Source organism: Phyllostomus hastatus, unplaced genomic scaffold, assembly GCF_019186645.2.
Source record: "Phyllostomus hastatus isolate PE091 unplaced genomic scaffold, TTU_PhHast_1.1 phas_contig_148, whole genome shotgun sequence".
Taxonomy (NCBI): Eukaryota; Metazoa; Chordata; class Mammalia; order Chiroptera; family Phyllostomidae; genus Phyllostomus; species Phyllostomus hastatus.
Window position 1 is genome coordinate 4554511 of NW_025333607.1, and position 13311 is coordinate 4567821.

The window sequence follows — 13311 nt, forward strand, 5'->3', positions numbered from 1 at the left end:
CGATTATTTCTTTCTGCTTTAAGTGTTCTGTCGTAAACAGTATTGCCGTTAACCTCCTCCCCACCCCGTTTCTCAAGGATCTCACTGCCCTTCTCACACTATCAGTCCAATTTTCATTGAAATGACCTATGGCATCAATCCAAAATGAGGAGCAGCGAACCTGGCCTCTGCCAGGGCCAAGGAGGAAGCTCTGATAAAAAGCTCCAGGTAGACAAGGTTGCAAAACAGTTCCGAGGATCGAGCGCGTGACCCCCTGGCTCGGCCCTTGAAGGAAGGCACTGTGTCGGCGGCGAGCAGCTCCCACGAGCTCAGTTCCCAGCACCGCACCGCAGAGGAAGCTGACGAGGAAGGCCAGCTGGAGGACGCGGCAGAGATGCGGGCCTCAGCTCTTCCGAGAAGGGGCCCAGAGTCAGGAAAATCAGGGCGTGGCCACCACCTCCAGACTCAGCAGAGGGACAACAGGGACGCCCAGTTAAGGGAAAAACAGAGAAGCCATGTCCAGTGCATGGCCGCAGCACGTGGCCAGCAAGCAGCAGTGATTTCTGGAATCCCTGAGCCAGAGCCCTCTGGCAGGTCCACACAGCAGGCAGGGGATGGCCCGGTGCCGGCAGAGTGTCTGCGCTGCAGCTCCACAGGGACGGCCAGCAGTGAAAAAACACAGTGAAATCCAGGATGGGTAAGATGACGGGAGAAACAGACCCGTGAGGCCTCACTCCGGAAACTGACCTTGCCCTCCTACCTGATTGCAATCACTAATAAAACACTCTCCTTGATGCGATCAGGAAATTCGGTTGTTTGCCTATGTCAAGACTTGGCTTCCAATGACAGCTGCTATTTTTAGGGGGAAACGTACAAAAACAGGGCAACTGTGTCCATGTAACAGTGAATCTGTGCAGAGTGTATCATGCAAGGAAACGAACTCACGTAGCAGCCTCCAGGGAAGCAGAGAACATTCCCCGAGTGCACAGGGCACCTAGGGACCCACGCTAAGACTCTCTTCCGCCAAATGTCACTCCCAGTTAGTGGAACACGGAGCAATGCCGTCCTTCCCCGACAGGCGCATGGCCCCCAGGTGGAACCGGAGTGTGAAGGGTGCATCCGCCACGGGGTCTTGGGAGGTGGTTTTCAGGTCCAGGGCCAGCTCGAGCTGTGAGTCCTCTTCAGGGACAAGGACAGTGGTTCCCTCTGCCCGAACCGAAAGGGACCAAACTAGAAGACAGCCGGTCACTGAAGTTTCTGGGTGACACTACTCTCTCCACCCCTAAATTTAATGGGAAACAGAGGCACAGCGGCCGGAGAAAATGCGGAACCTGCCGGCACTAATGGGACCAGACAGGAAGGAGCCGAAGGTGTGAGGACCAGGAAAGGCCCGGACACGGCTCGACTCCGGCCCCTCACCACGTTCCCCAGACAACCCCCCTTTGAAAACGTGCAGCAAAGTCCACAGAGGTTGCGGGGTGACTTCACTGAACTCTCAGATCGAGCAGAGTGGCTTTCCAAACCATCGTGTACGCAAGCAGAGGGAAATTCAATTAAACCCACCGTGAGCTGCCCCCCTCCCCCGGTACTCCCCTCCAGGGACTGGGGCACCAGCCACAGGTAGTCTTGCCTGCTTTTGAGCTGGTGGCGGCTGGGCTTAAAATCCCGTCATTAAGGAGAATCCCTGTGAGCTGGGACTAAACAAACTCAGGGCCTCGGCGCCATGGTGCTCGCCCTTCTCACTAACAGCTGGACAAACGTCACTCGGCCAGTGAGCAGCCAGTGAGCGGCCCTCTCAGGAGGACACCCTGGTGTTGACAGAACCCTACCACTGGGCAGCAAGGGAAGCCCTCTGAAGACAGGGCCGTCGCGCTGCGAGAATTCCCAGGTTCCGACAGAGGTGCAAATGAAACAGACTGTGGATGCCGCGTGACTCTCCGGGCCAGCCAGGGGGTTGGGGGGTTGGGGGACTGGGGGGCGGGCCCGGTGTTCCTCGGGTTGGAAGCCAGGGTGACTGATGCTATTCAGGGAATGACGTTCAACCTACTCACACTGTTAAGTAAGTCCACGTAAACGCCGCAGCTCTGCCTCCCCTCTGCTGCAAGGGGGCCACGCATCAATTTTCTAGGGTGCCCTTACCCCTCCGAGGGGACATGTGACCAAGGAGGGGGCGCCTGGAGCGGGGAGCAGGTGACAGACGCACCAGAGTGGATCCTCGGAGGTTAGACGGCGGGTCTTTAAGAGACTAAAAATATCAGCTCTTTGCTTTTCGGGCATCCCATTTGCCACAGGGCACCTACCGGTTTGCCTCTCGGACCTGCCTCTGAGCTGTGCACACACCTGGGCTAGCAGGACATGGGTTCGACTCACTTCCTGAGTTCAGGGCTTGCGAATACAGCAGCAAGCAGCAAAGGGACACTCTGTGAGTGCGGCCGTGGGTATAGTTTTAAATAAATCACATCTGATGAGGAAGAAAGCCGAATAAGGTGATCGATTTAAAGGTTTCCACAAAGGGGTGCCTTTTCCTCAAAGCATTCCTGAGTTTTCAGACAGGGAGTTCTGCCACCCTGGGCAGCAAGAACGCACTGTAGCACTGCATGCCCTTAAGCAAACTTGCAACTGGGGAGAGATTAAACAGAAGCCAGCCAGCCTTGATCCGAGTCCAGTGCAATAAGAAATTGTCCTGAACAATGACAGAACTCGAAGAATTGTACGTCTAACACCTGCATTTCTTTTAAAGACGAAAGCTTCATAAAGTTACAGTGTGGCCACTCGGGAACTGAGTGGAAGTTAAGATTTATTATGTCAAAAAGAAGGTCCTTAAAGCCCGTCCACAGTACAAACAGGATCTGAGGAATGGCCGTGCTCCTTGGAACTTTTCAAAACCATTTCGCAGCGCTCATCTGTAGCTGACATACTCATGACAAACAATGTTTATAACTACACCCTTCAGGGCTGATTCATCGTCTTCCGGCTGGATCCCTGAGAATCTGGGGGGAGGGACCCAGCTCCCAGAGCCTCCCTCTCTGCCCCTTGGCAGTTCTGGTCTGTTCCCTGCCCCCCACTTGCCTGGAAAGAGCTCACACCCCTGTGAAGAGCAGCAGCTGGGAGACTCGCCCAGGCCTCGCTCCGAGTTCGGGCTGTGGGACTGCTGGTGTGTCAGCCCAGGGCAGTCTCCGCATCCCACTGTGCCCCAGGGCCTTGGCTTTGGTGTTCCCATCAACCTCCACCCCACACTCTGCCCAGGTCTTCCCATGGCCACCCCGCCCCGATCCTGCGACTCAGTCTGCCCACCCTGGCGGTTCTGCAGGGAGCCCTCTCCTCCCCAGGACAGGGCACCTTACGTTCCAGGACGGCTGCAGCCTCAGAGCCATGCTTTCCCAGTCTCGGCCAGTCTGCTTGCCACAGGGCAGGTTCAGGAACCTCCTGTGGCTCCGGACGGCCAACAGAAGTCAAGTGCAAACTCCACTTCCCACACTTGAGGCCCTTATTGGCCACTTGCCAACTGGTGGTTCTCGGCTCTGGGAGGCTGCCATCCTCGAGACCTTTGGCAGGTACGGCTCATTCCTCCTCCGGGCACCTGGGCTTTGTGTGTGTCCCCTGCGCTGAGCCATCCCGCCACACCTTACCCCTGTTGCCTGTTTGTCTCAAGCCACCTCCTCCGAGATGTTTCTCTGAGCACTTCAGCCCCGGAAAACCCCACAGCCGTCACCAGTACCCTACACGGCACAGCAGTTAGAGGTCTGCACCCTACACGGCTCTGCGAGAGCTCTGTGGTTTAGTTCCGTCTCCCAGCTGGGCTGTGTGGGCTTGTTGAGGTGAGTGGCTGTCCCTTCGCAGTATTTTTTATGTGTCCCTGCAGGTAGGACACAGAGTAGCAAGTGCTCAGGAAACAGGGAAAAGACCTAGGACCACAGGACTTTAGGAGAGGACCCCCTTCAGCCGTCCCGCTGTGCGGAGGGAACACCTGAGCTGCGGAGCTGCGGTTGGCGACCAGCGGGACGCGAGAACGTTTAGAACGTGCAGTGCCTGACGGTTTCGTCAGGGGCACCCACCTCTTCCCCTGGTCCCCAGATCCTCGCGTCACGCCACCCACGCCCAACACCAGTCCTATAAGCCTTCCCGGGTCTATTTGTTAAATTCCCACAAGGACATTTTCAAACAATGTTTTACTTAGTCTAGCAGGGGTGTCCAACCTTTTGGCGTCTCTGGGCCACACTGGAAGAGGAGTTGTCTTGGGCCACACGTTAAACACACAAACACTAATGAAAACTGATGAGTGACACAAAGATTTTAAGTAAATCGATGATTTTGTGTTGGGCCAGACACACAGCCGTCCTGGGCTTAGGGTCGGACACCCCTGAAGGGTGATTCAATACACCTGAAAGTACACATTCTCCCCCAAAAGAATGCGCCATTCTCACTTTTCACGCAGCCGGGCTGTGTTTTTAAATACTGATTCAGTCTGACACCACTGATGAGAATCGTACTTAGCAGCTCCATCCTCGGGGCTGGGGAGGGAAAAGCCATCCCTGCCCATGGTGACGGGGGACACGGCTCCAAGGTGGTCCTGCTCTCGGCTGCCCTGTGTGGAGACTGGGACACCAAGGAGGGCCAGGCCAGGACACACACACCCCCCCACCAGCCCTGGGTCACATGACAGGCTCACCAGGGCGGGACCACCAGCACGGACGAGCGCACAGGCCCAGCTGTGAGTGAACCAGAGGGGACATCCCACCGTGCACACCACGGTGCCCACCGTGTCTCTGCAGCCTCACCCAGCCACCCTCACAGACCATGGCCGGTGCTCGGCCGAGCTGCTGCAGAACAAATGCAGGTTTAGGTCAGAAGTGTGCAAACCTGGAAGCAGCTGGAGTCTTGTCTCTTTCTATTTTTGTGGGTTCCATTTTGAAGCACAAGTGCATTGCAGAAGCAGGAGTGTAAGACTGCTATCCGCACACAGTGACCTCCTGTGACCTGTGACCTGTGACCTGGACCGTGTAAGGGCCCCTCCGAGCCCTGCCGCCAGCAGCATCTGTGCACCCAGTCTGGGCGAGGGGCTGTGTGGCCGCAGTGGGGCGTCACAGCACTGGGGGACACGTGGGGCGTGACGGGGAGCTGTCCCCGCCCAGAACTTCTCAGGGCGGCGTCTGACACCGGGCAGTCTGTCTGGTTCTTTAATTAACTTAATCGACCTAACCACAGCCTTTAAATAATTGAGTGCCTGGGTAACCGCTGTTCAAGCGCTTAAAGAATTCCAGTTACGAGAACATTAGTGACAAGAATGTTTTAACCTTTTAACTCTAGTTTGCACCGTTCACTCTCCCTCCGGTTACTCACAACCTGAGTTGAATAAAAAATACAGCATTTGAGCAGGGGAAGCTTCCATCATCGAGGACAGGCAAGGAGTGACGGTGTTCAAATGGCATCGTCTGTAACTCATGGTAACTCAGCAAACTTACACATACACAGATGGAAACAAAATTAGGTTGTTTTCAGAGTCGTGTGATAACTTTCCCATCTGCCACAAACTGGGTCTTTATTTGAAGATCAGCGATTCCTAAAATGCTTAGATTTCTTGTGGGAGGAAAATCACGTTTTTCTTATTTACTCCCTAGAAATAGAAGTGACCTAGATTGACTGACTCTTCCATAGCTTTCATGTCAGCCTGTCCTAAAAAACGTACTGTAGATTTTTATTTACTGCTGCTCTTTGGCCTATATAGGATGTACATTTCTTGCTGAACTATATCCAACACTAAGTTTCCCATTGTTGAATTTAAGAACATATGAGGCAAATCCTCCTGCCCCCTTTCTCCCTCCCCCACCCCGCTGTCCACAGGGCCTTACATAACATTCCATTAGAACACAGAACTATAGTTCAGATGCTGTTTCGTGGCCTGGAGGTTGAAGTAGTTGAAGCTCCTGTTAAACGTGCTCACCACGCGGCAACTGGGCCCAGAGGGTTCGCACGCTCCCCTGGAATAGCTCCTCCCTCCTCTCCCCTCCAGACTCTCTGTCTCCTCCCACCGCGTTCAGGCACCGCCCCCCACCGCTGCCCCGACCTCTGCAGTCAGACAAAAGGCCGGCAAGTTCACTTGAAATCAGGCAGGGCACCCCGTGCAAAAGGAAGCATGTTACCCTGTCAGTACGGCCCTCATGGCACCACGGGGGAGTGAGAGCCTCTCTCCTGCAGACTCGGACACCCAGGAGGGACCTCGAGTTCCACTGGCCCGCGATCTCAGCTCACTTGAGATCCTGCACCCAAAACCTGTGCCTTCCCGGGCCTTTCCTCTGTCTCTGTGTTGCCGGGCCTCAGACCAAAAGCACGGGGCCATTTTTTAAATGTTTTTCATTTTAACTGATTGACCTTAGAGAGAAACATCGATTTGCTGTTCCACTTATTGACGCATTCATTGGTGGATTCTTGTATGTGCCCTGACCAGGGATGGAACCCACAACCTCAGTATATTGGTGCGATGCTCCAACCAACTGAGCTACCCAGCCAGGGCCTTGGGGTCATTCTTGATGACTGTTTTTCTCACACCTCACATCCAATCCCGCCAGTTTCCCCACATATCCCACTGCGTCCTCCACCCTGTATTTGAAATCTGACCTCATGACCTACTCCACCACCCAGCTCTGCTCCACCGCCCTGCACTACGCCCCAGCAGGCCTGGCCTGGGCTACTGCACCAGCTCCCCCTTCAGGGCCTCTGCTGCCTCCCCTGTCCTCCAGCGCCAGCCACAGTGAACCCGTTGGAACAACCGGTCAGATGATGTCAGCCCTTCGCTCAGACTCTCCCGGTGTCTCCTACTCACCCAGAGAAAAGCCAAGTGCTTCTCGGTGGCCTGTGGCACACCCCCCGTCCGCCTCTCCTTCTCCTCCACCTCATCGCCCCTCCTCTTTCTCTGCTCCAGCCACAGTGGCTTTGCGCTGCACCCCCAACATGGGGACTTTGTTCTAGAACACGGCTCCCCTCCTCCGGCTTCTCACTCAAAGGCCAACCTCTCAGTGAAGCCTGCTCAGACTTCTTTGCCAGAGACCACAGTCTGGGACCCTTCCACACCCCCAGGCACCTGCGCACTGAATGAGCACCCCTATTTCTGTCTCAGCAATTAACCCCAAACAACATCCTGCACATTTCACTCAGTTACTGTGTTGAAGGTGCCTCCCTCCCCCGAAAGACAGACACACATCCAGGAAAACAAGGTCCCTGAGGGCTGCGACAGTAACCTGCTGAACCTAATGCTCAGTAGCCACTTGCTGGAGAGGGAGTCCTGTATCTTGCGCTTCTGTATTGGTTTTTTTCATTTGTGTTTACACAACTAAAGTAAATAACTGAGTAGTTTTGTATTCGTTGGCTGGGGAAGCCATAACGAAGGACCACAAGACTGGGTGAATGAAACAGAAGACGTTCATCTCCTCGCAGTTCTGCAGGCTGAAAGCCCAAGATCAAGGTGCCAACAGGTTGGATTTGTCCAGCAGCCTCTCTGCTGGGCTCACAGAGAGCGACCTTGTCATTCCACCTTTGTTGCACGCCCCAGCCCTTCCCAGTTACGCTCTGAAGTACCAATGTGAGGACTTCAACACAGGAATTTGGGGGAGACACAAGTCAGCCCACAACCACCCCGTACACTGGGTCACTATGCAATGCTCGAGCTACTGGCTCAGACACACCTGGATTCCACTCCAGGCCACACCCCGTCTCCCTCAGGCACCCAGGTAGGGAGTGGCTCAATCTGAACTTCAGAGCCAGTCTCTGTGGGGAGGGGACAATGACATCCACATCTCGTTAGTTCTTTGTGACAGTCATGTGTCAGCGCTGTGTGGCACAGTGAAGTGTTTGGCAGACGCTTGTTTTTCTAAAATGTTTCATTTTTCTGTTTTTGTTTTTGTGACCTTCCCGTTATGTTTGTCTGGGGCGGCGCCTTTCCTTCTTTAACCTGCCAGGGGCGTGGAAACCAGATCATTAAATTCGTTACAATGAAACCTAACGGCTCCAAGTTGAGACCAAAGGCTCTGCAGAGGATACAGAGCGTGCACTTCAGGTCTGTCTCTGGCTGATGGAGTTCGCTCGTTTGTTTTGGGTGGAATCTCTTTCCTTGTGGTCATTTTTGGTCGAGATGTGGTAGTTACCGCCCGGTAGAGAAAAGGTGATACCAACGTGAAGTTCAGCTTTGTCACCATTGGAAAAACAAGGCAGTGCCATCCATCGGACCCAGAACTAGTGACATCCTACGACACGCAACCATGTGTTCTGCAAGCGGTTGTGGGAAGCAGCGCACGATTTAAATGGCGCACAGCACTTAGAAAGAAGCGCAGACGTCGAAGACGCCAGACAGCCTCAAGGGACGTTTTCCAAAAGGACAGAAGGCCCTTAGCACTCCTCTCAGGGCCCCCTGCAAACACGATTCTGAAGCAGGGCCAGTAAGCGTTTCTTGCAGAGGAAGAGACAGTAGTTTAGGGTCTGCAGACACACGGTCTCTGTCACCGCCATGCAGCTCGGCCACAGTCGCTGGGGAACAACCAGGAATGATCCGGAAGCAAATGCATGTGGCTGTGCAGACACCAGTGGGATGTTGCTATGGGCCCTGAGATTTGATTTTCATACCACTATAGTGTGGTAGGAAATACTATTTTTCCTTTGACATTTACCCCACCCACTGGAAAATATGAAACCCATTCTTAGCTTGGGCCGCACGAACACAGGCGGTGGGCTGGATTTGGCCAGGAGCACAGTGTGCGCACCCCATTCTAGTTAAAGGCTCAATAAATATGTTATTGGTGAGAACAGATTTGTCTTATGAACACCGGAGCCCTGGCTGGTTCGGCTCAGTGGACTGAGCGTCGGCCTGTGAACCAAGGAGTTGCTGGTTCGATTCCCAGTCAGGGCACATGCCTGGGTTGCATGCCACGTCCCCAGTAGGGGGTGCTCGAGGGGCAACCACACGCTGGTGCTTCTCTCCCTCTCTTTCTCCCTCCCTTCCCCTCTGTCTAAAAATAAAATAAATCTTTAAAAAAATTGGAAAACCGAGGATCGATGCAGCATCCCCATTACTGCTTCCCGCCTTCTCCAACGCATGGCGGGGGGGGGGCTCCCTGCCTAAGTCGAAAACCAGTGTAAAACAAGCTACAGTCAGTTCCGTTGTGAGCACCTGAAATAAGAGCTTCAAAACGTCTCTCCATACACAGGAATAAGGCTGCACCATGTGTCCAAGGGACAGAAATAGCAACTGAGCTGTCTCATGGACCCCACATTTACAAAGCTGCACAGGCAGCGGCAGCTTTGCATTCCTATGCATACAAAGACCATATTTTAACCCATCACCCATCGCCTGATGCAGCCTTGCTTAGGGGGGTGAATAAGGAAGCACACGGACAGAAAACGGACAGGACAGATGGTTCTTAAGAATGGATGAGGTCACTCAAAATTTTATGCAGCTACTACAGATAATTCTAATAAAATTCTTCCTTATCCCCCAAGTGTCACATATTATTTCCTTAATCCTTGAAAGAAATCCCAGTATAAAAGTGAAGTGGGCCCTAGCTGGTGTGGCTCAGTGGATTGAATGCCAAACTACGAAGCAGAGGGTCGCTGGTTCGATTCTCAGTCAGGGCACATGTCTGGGTTGTGGGTCAGGTCCCCAGTAGGGGGCGCACAAGAGGCAACCACACACTGATGTTTCTCTCCCTCTCTTTCTCTTTCCCTTCTCCTCTGTCTAAAAATAAATTAATAACATCTTTAAAAAAAGTGAAGCGGGAAAGGTCAGTGTCGCACACCTTTTATTTTTACACAGCACGTCCCTCTGTGCGGGTGGAAGTGAGCTGTGCTCTCTCGCACGCTGTCGTCAAGCAGAGATGTTACACTGTTGCTGGAAATCATTCAGCGACCCTGGCAGCACAGAGAATGACCAGAGAACAGTGCTGAATGACCAACCTAAGACTTTCTCCAGACAGACCATGAGGGCTTTCCCCAGCTCCTTCCAGGGGAAAAGAAAGAAGCCTGTCCTTTGGGGGATGAAAAGCTTCGATATAATGTGTTCATGCTCTTGGATATGGCACGGAAGGCCCCCACGAACAGTGCCTCTGTAATAATGCCCCGTGTTTCTACTCCAGACAAGGCAGAGGCTGCCAATATTGACTGAATGGGTGACAATTATCTCTGTGGCTGCCCATCAACAGAGCGAAAAATGCTACACACACACACACACACACACACACGCAGCATGTCCAGTACCTAACCCAAAAGAGTAGCATGAACCAGTGCATCTCTTTCATGTGAGTTATTTGAGTGGTCTGGTCCTTTCCTGGTGTTTTGGATACTACACGGAACATGCAATGTTGTCAGAAGCGGGTCAGTACAAAACCAACACAACAGAACGTTGACTTAGGATAGATTCTAAATTCTATTAGAATTCTATTTGAATTAGCAAATTCAATTCCATCCTATCAATGACCAAAATTCATTGATTTGCTAATCTTACAACCCAAGAGGCACCCTTTCATCCAGTTTATCCTGAAGCGCCCCTCGCCCTGGCTCCCTGAAAGAACTCTTGTTTCCGCATGAATGCAGACTTTCTTAAGAGCCACGGTGCAATCTGAATACCAATAATAAGCCATCCACCCCACTTTTTTTTTTTAAACGGGAGCTGGAATTAAAGAAAAAAACAGAAGAAAGTCTGGGAAATAATTGCCTCTTCAAAATGTAAACCAGTATTTTTGACGTTTAATTAGGCGCGTACAGTGCTGAGACTATACAGGAGCTGCACGGCGTTGGGAAATCCCACCCAATAACTTTTTCCATAACATTGTTCTTACTGCTGTTCCATCTTTGAAAGTACCAGTGAGTGCTAAAAGTTACCATCATTCTTCACGATGTTTGCCCACCCCTGTGACCCCGTGGAGACCTCCTGGAGCCCAGGGAAACACTTCTGTAGAGAAGGAAGGATTCCCAATTTAGCATGCGCATGCCCCAAGGAAAGGCTGGTGACTCCTGAGTGACCTGAGGACCAGGCACAGGCCACAGACTCGGGACCGGTAGAAAGCTAAACAGTCATGTTGGAAAAGCTAAGAAGTAAGGTAACAGGTCTGTCTTGTTTAGGGCTACATTTAACACAGTTTTACAAGGATCACAGTGCAAGCGGGACTTCTGTTTACTCAGGGTAAGCGCACTTCGGTTTAGTCATTCACACCCCCAGACTTTTGAGGCATTGCCGGCTTTACCAAATAATCACCGAAACTATCAACTGGACTCAGCCCAAAGCCATTAGAAACAAGCCAACCCTGGGAGGTGGAAAGGAGTGGGGTGAAGGAAGAGTTGAAGTGACAGTGTTGGTTCACCACCCAGGGCGGGGGTGGGGGGGTAGAGGATGAGGTAAGAGCTCCCGGCCAGGAAGTCTCAAGGCCCCGGTTCCAGAACCACACGGGTAGCAGCGATCCAGCAGTGCAAGCCGTGATGGACTGTTCGAGGATCTGCTGTTCCGCACACAGATACGGGGCTGTGTGCTGGGCACTCTTTGAGACACTTTCCGGGATCCACGTACCAATTTACAAATCTCCACGCGGGGGGGGGGGTAGGTGGCTCCCTTAGCCGCGGGGAAAACCCAGCCTCCGTTCACCTGGTCTAGCAGCACAAACGTGCTACCTGGAGGACGGGGCGGGCCTCCCGGGTCACCCCCAGAAGCTCCTCCACTCGGCGCACGTCCTGCGGGGTGACTAGCGCAAGGGAAGTGCGCTCCCAAGTTTAAGAGTTTAAGGGTGGCCTAGCACACCTAAAGTTGAAGAAACTGCTGAATCAGGGTGCCCCATTTTGCCAGGGGCTCGGCATTCCCTCACTCTCTCTCCTACTCTGAAAAGAAACCGGATCGGCCTGTGCGCTCAGAGGTCACCGGAGAGGAGCAGAGTGATGTCACCCGGTTTCCCCAAACTGCCCCGAAGGTAGGAAAGAGCTCGAAAGGGAAGGCGCCCTCCGGAAGGTGACCCTTCCTTGAACGCGCTACGGTTCGATTCTGCAGCCTGGGCCTGCGGGATGGGTCCGGCGGGAGGTGCGCGCGCTCGGAACACGGAGTTTCCAGCATCCCCGGGCCTCTCTGCGCCGCGGCCAGGGCGGTGTAGATTAGAACCGGAGGGGATGGGTGTAGGAGACCCAGAAGAAGGGGCGCAGCCCAAGAAGCCCTTAGAACCACCCAGGCCGGAGGCTTTAGTAGGAGACCACTTTCCAAGAGTTAAGGGCAGCAACGGCCAAGTCACGTTCCGAGGCCACCTCACCGGCTTCCGGCTCCACGGAGCCCGCCCTTGGCGAGTCTCCCTGGGAGGGGCCGGTGGCCCGGTTGGACCGGCCAGGCTGGCCGGGGTGGGGGTGGGTGGGTCGGAGGGGTCGGGGTGGGGGTGGGTGGGTCGGAGGGGCCGGGGCGCGGGGATCCGAGTGGCCGCGGGGGCCCGGGGGCGACGGGCTCCTACCGGTGGTGGAGAGCACGGTGCTGGCGAAGAAGAGCGCGGAGGTGAAGTCCCAGTTCCAGTTGCCGGAGGCGTTGCTGAGCACCGACACGCCGTAGTTGCTGGCCTCCAGCACCCGGCCCAGGAACTGCTCGAGCTGCGGCTCCGACAGGCACTCGTGCTCCTCCAGGAAGCGCCGCTTCAGCTTGCGCAGCTCCTGGCGCAGCAGGTCCTCGTAGGGCAGCTCCACCGACGAGAAGACCACGGCGCCGAAGACCAGGTAGAGCAGGTATCCGAGCACCAGGAAACCGAAGCACCAGGCCGAGCGGTGCCGCTCCACCAGGCGCACGCACGAACTGCCGGCCAGGGACTGCAGCATCTTCCCGCCGCCGGAGCCCGAGCCAGAGCCGGGCCGCGCCGCACGCCGCCCGGAGCGGCTCCGCGCGCCCGCCCCCCGCGCCCGCCCTCGGTCCCCGCCCCGCCCGCTGAGCCCGCGTCCGCTGCTAGCGATTGGCTCGTTCCGGGAGGTTTTCTTCTTTCTTTTCCTGCTTCCTTCGGCACACAAAGCCGCGATGATGTGGCGCTGACGTGGTGCCGGCTCAGGTAACCCGAGCGTCCCTGGAGACCGTGTGCAAACTTGCCCGGACCTCGGGGCCGGACGGACGGCCCAGCCCTGGGCTCCTCTTGCTGCCGCCTGGCTCAGTAACCGAACCCGAGTGTCAGAGCGTGTGCGTGTGTGTGCACGTGTGTGAATGTGAGATTGTGAAATGTACATGTGTGTCTGCGAGTGTGTGCGCGTGAGTCTGTGGGCGCGCCTGTGTGCATGCGCGCGCGTGTGGGAATGTGTCTCAGTGTACATGTCTCTCTGTGTGAGTGCCTGTGAGTGTGTATGTGC

General features: G+C 54.7%; 1 protein-coding gene across 1 annotated transcript in view; it reads right to left on the reverse strand.

The window, feature by feature from the left end:
• Positions 1-12866, reverse strand: part of KCNK1 (potassium two pore domain channel subfamily K member 1) — a 38546-nt gene extending 25680 nt beyond the window's left edge. Inside the window, exon 1 of the mRNA XM_045861213.1 lies at positions 12441-12866. Within this exon, the coding sequence (XP_045717169.1) occupies positions 12441-12795 (355 nt within the window). The 5' untranslated portion in view covers positions 12796-12866. The remainder of the gene's footprint in view (positions 1-12440) is intronic.
• Positions 12867-13311: the final 445 nt, after the last annotated feature.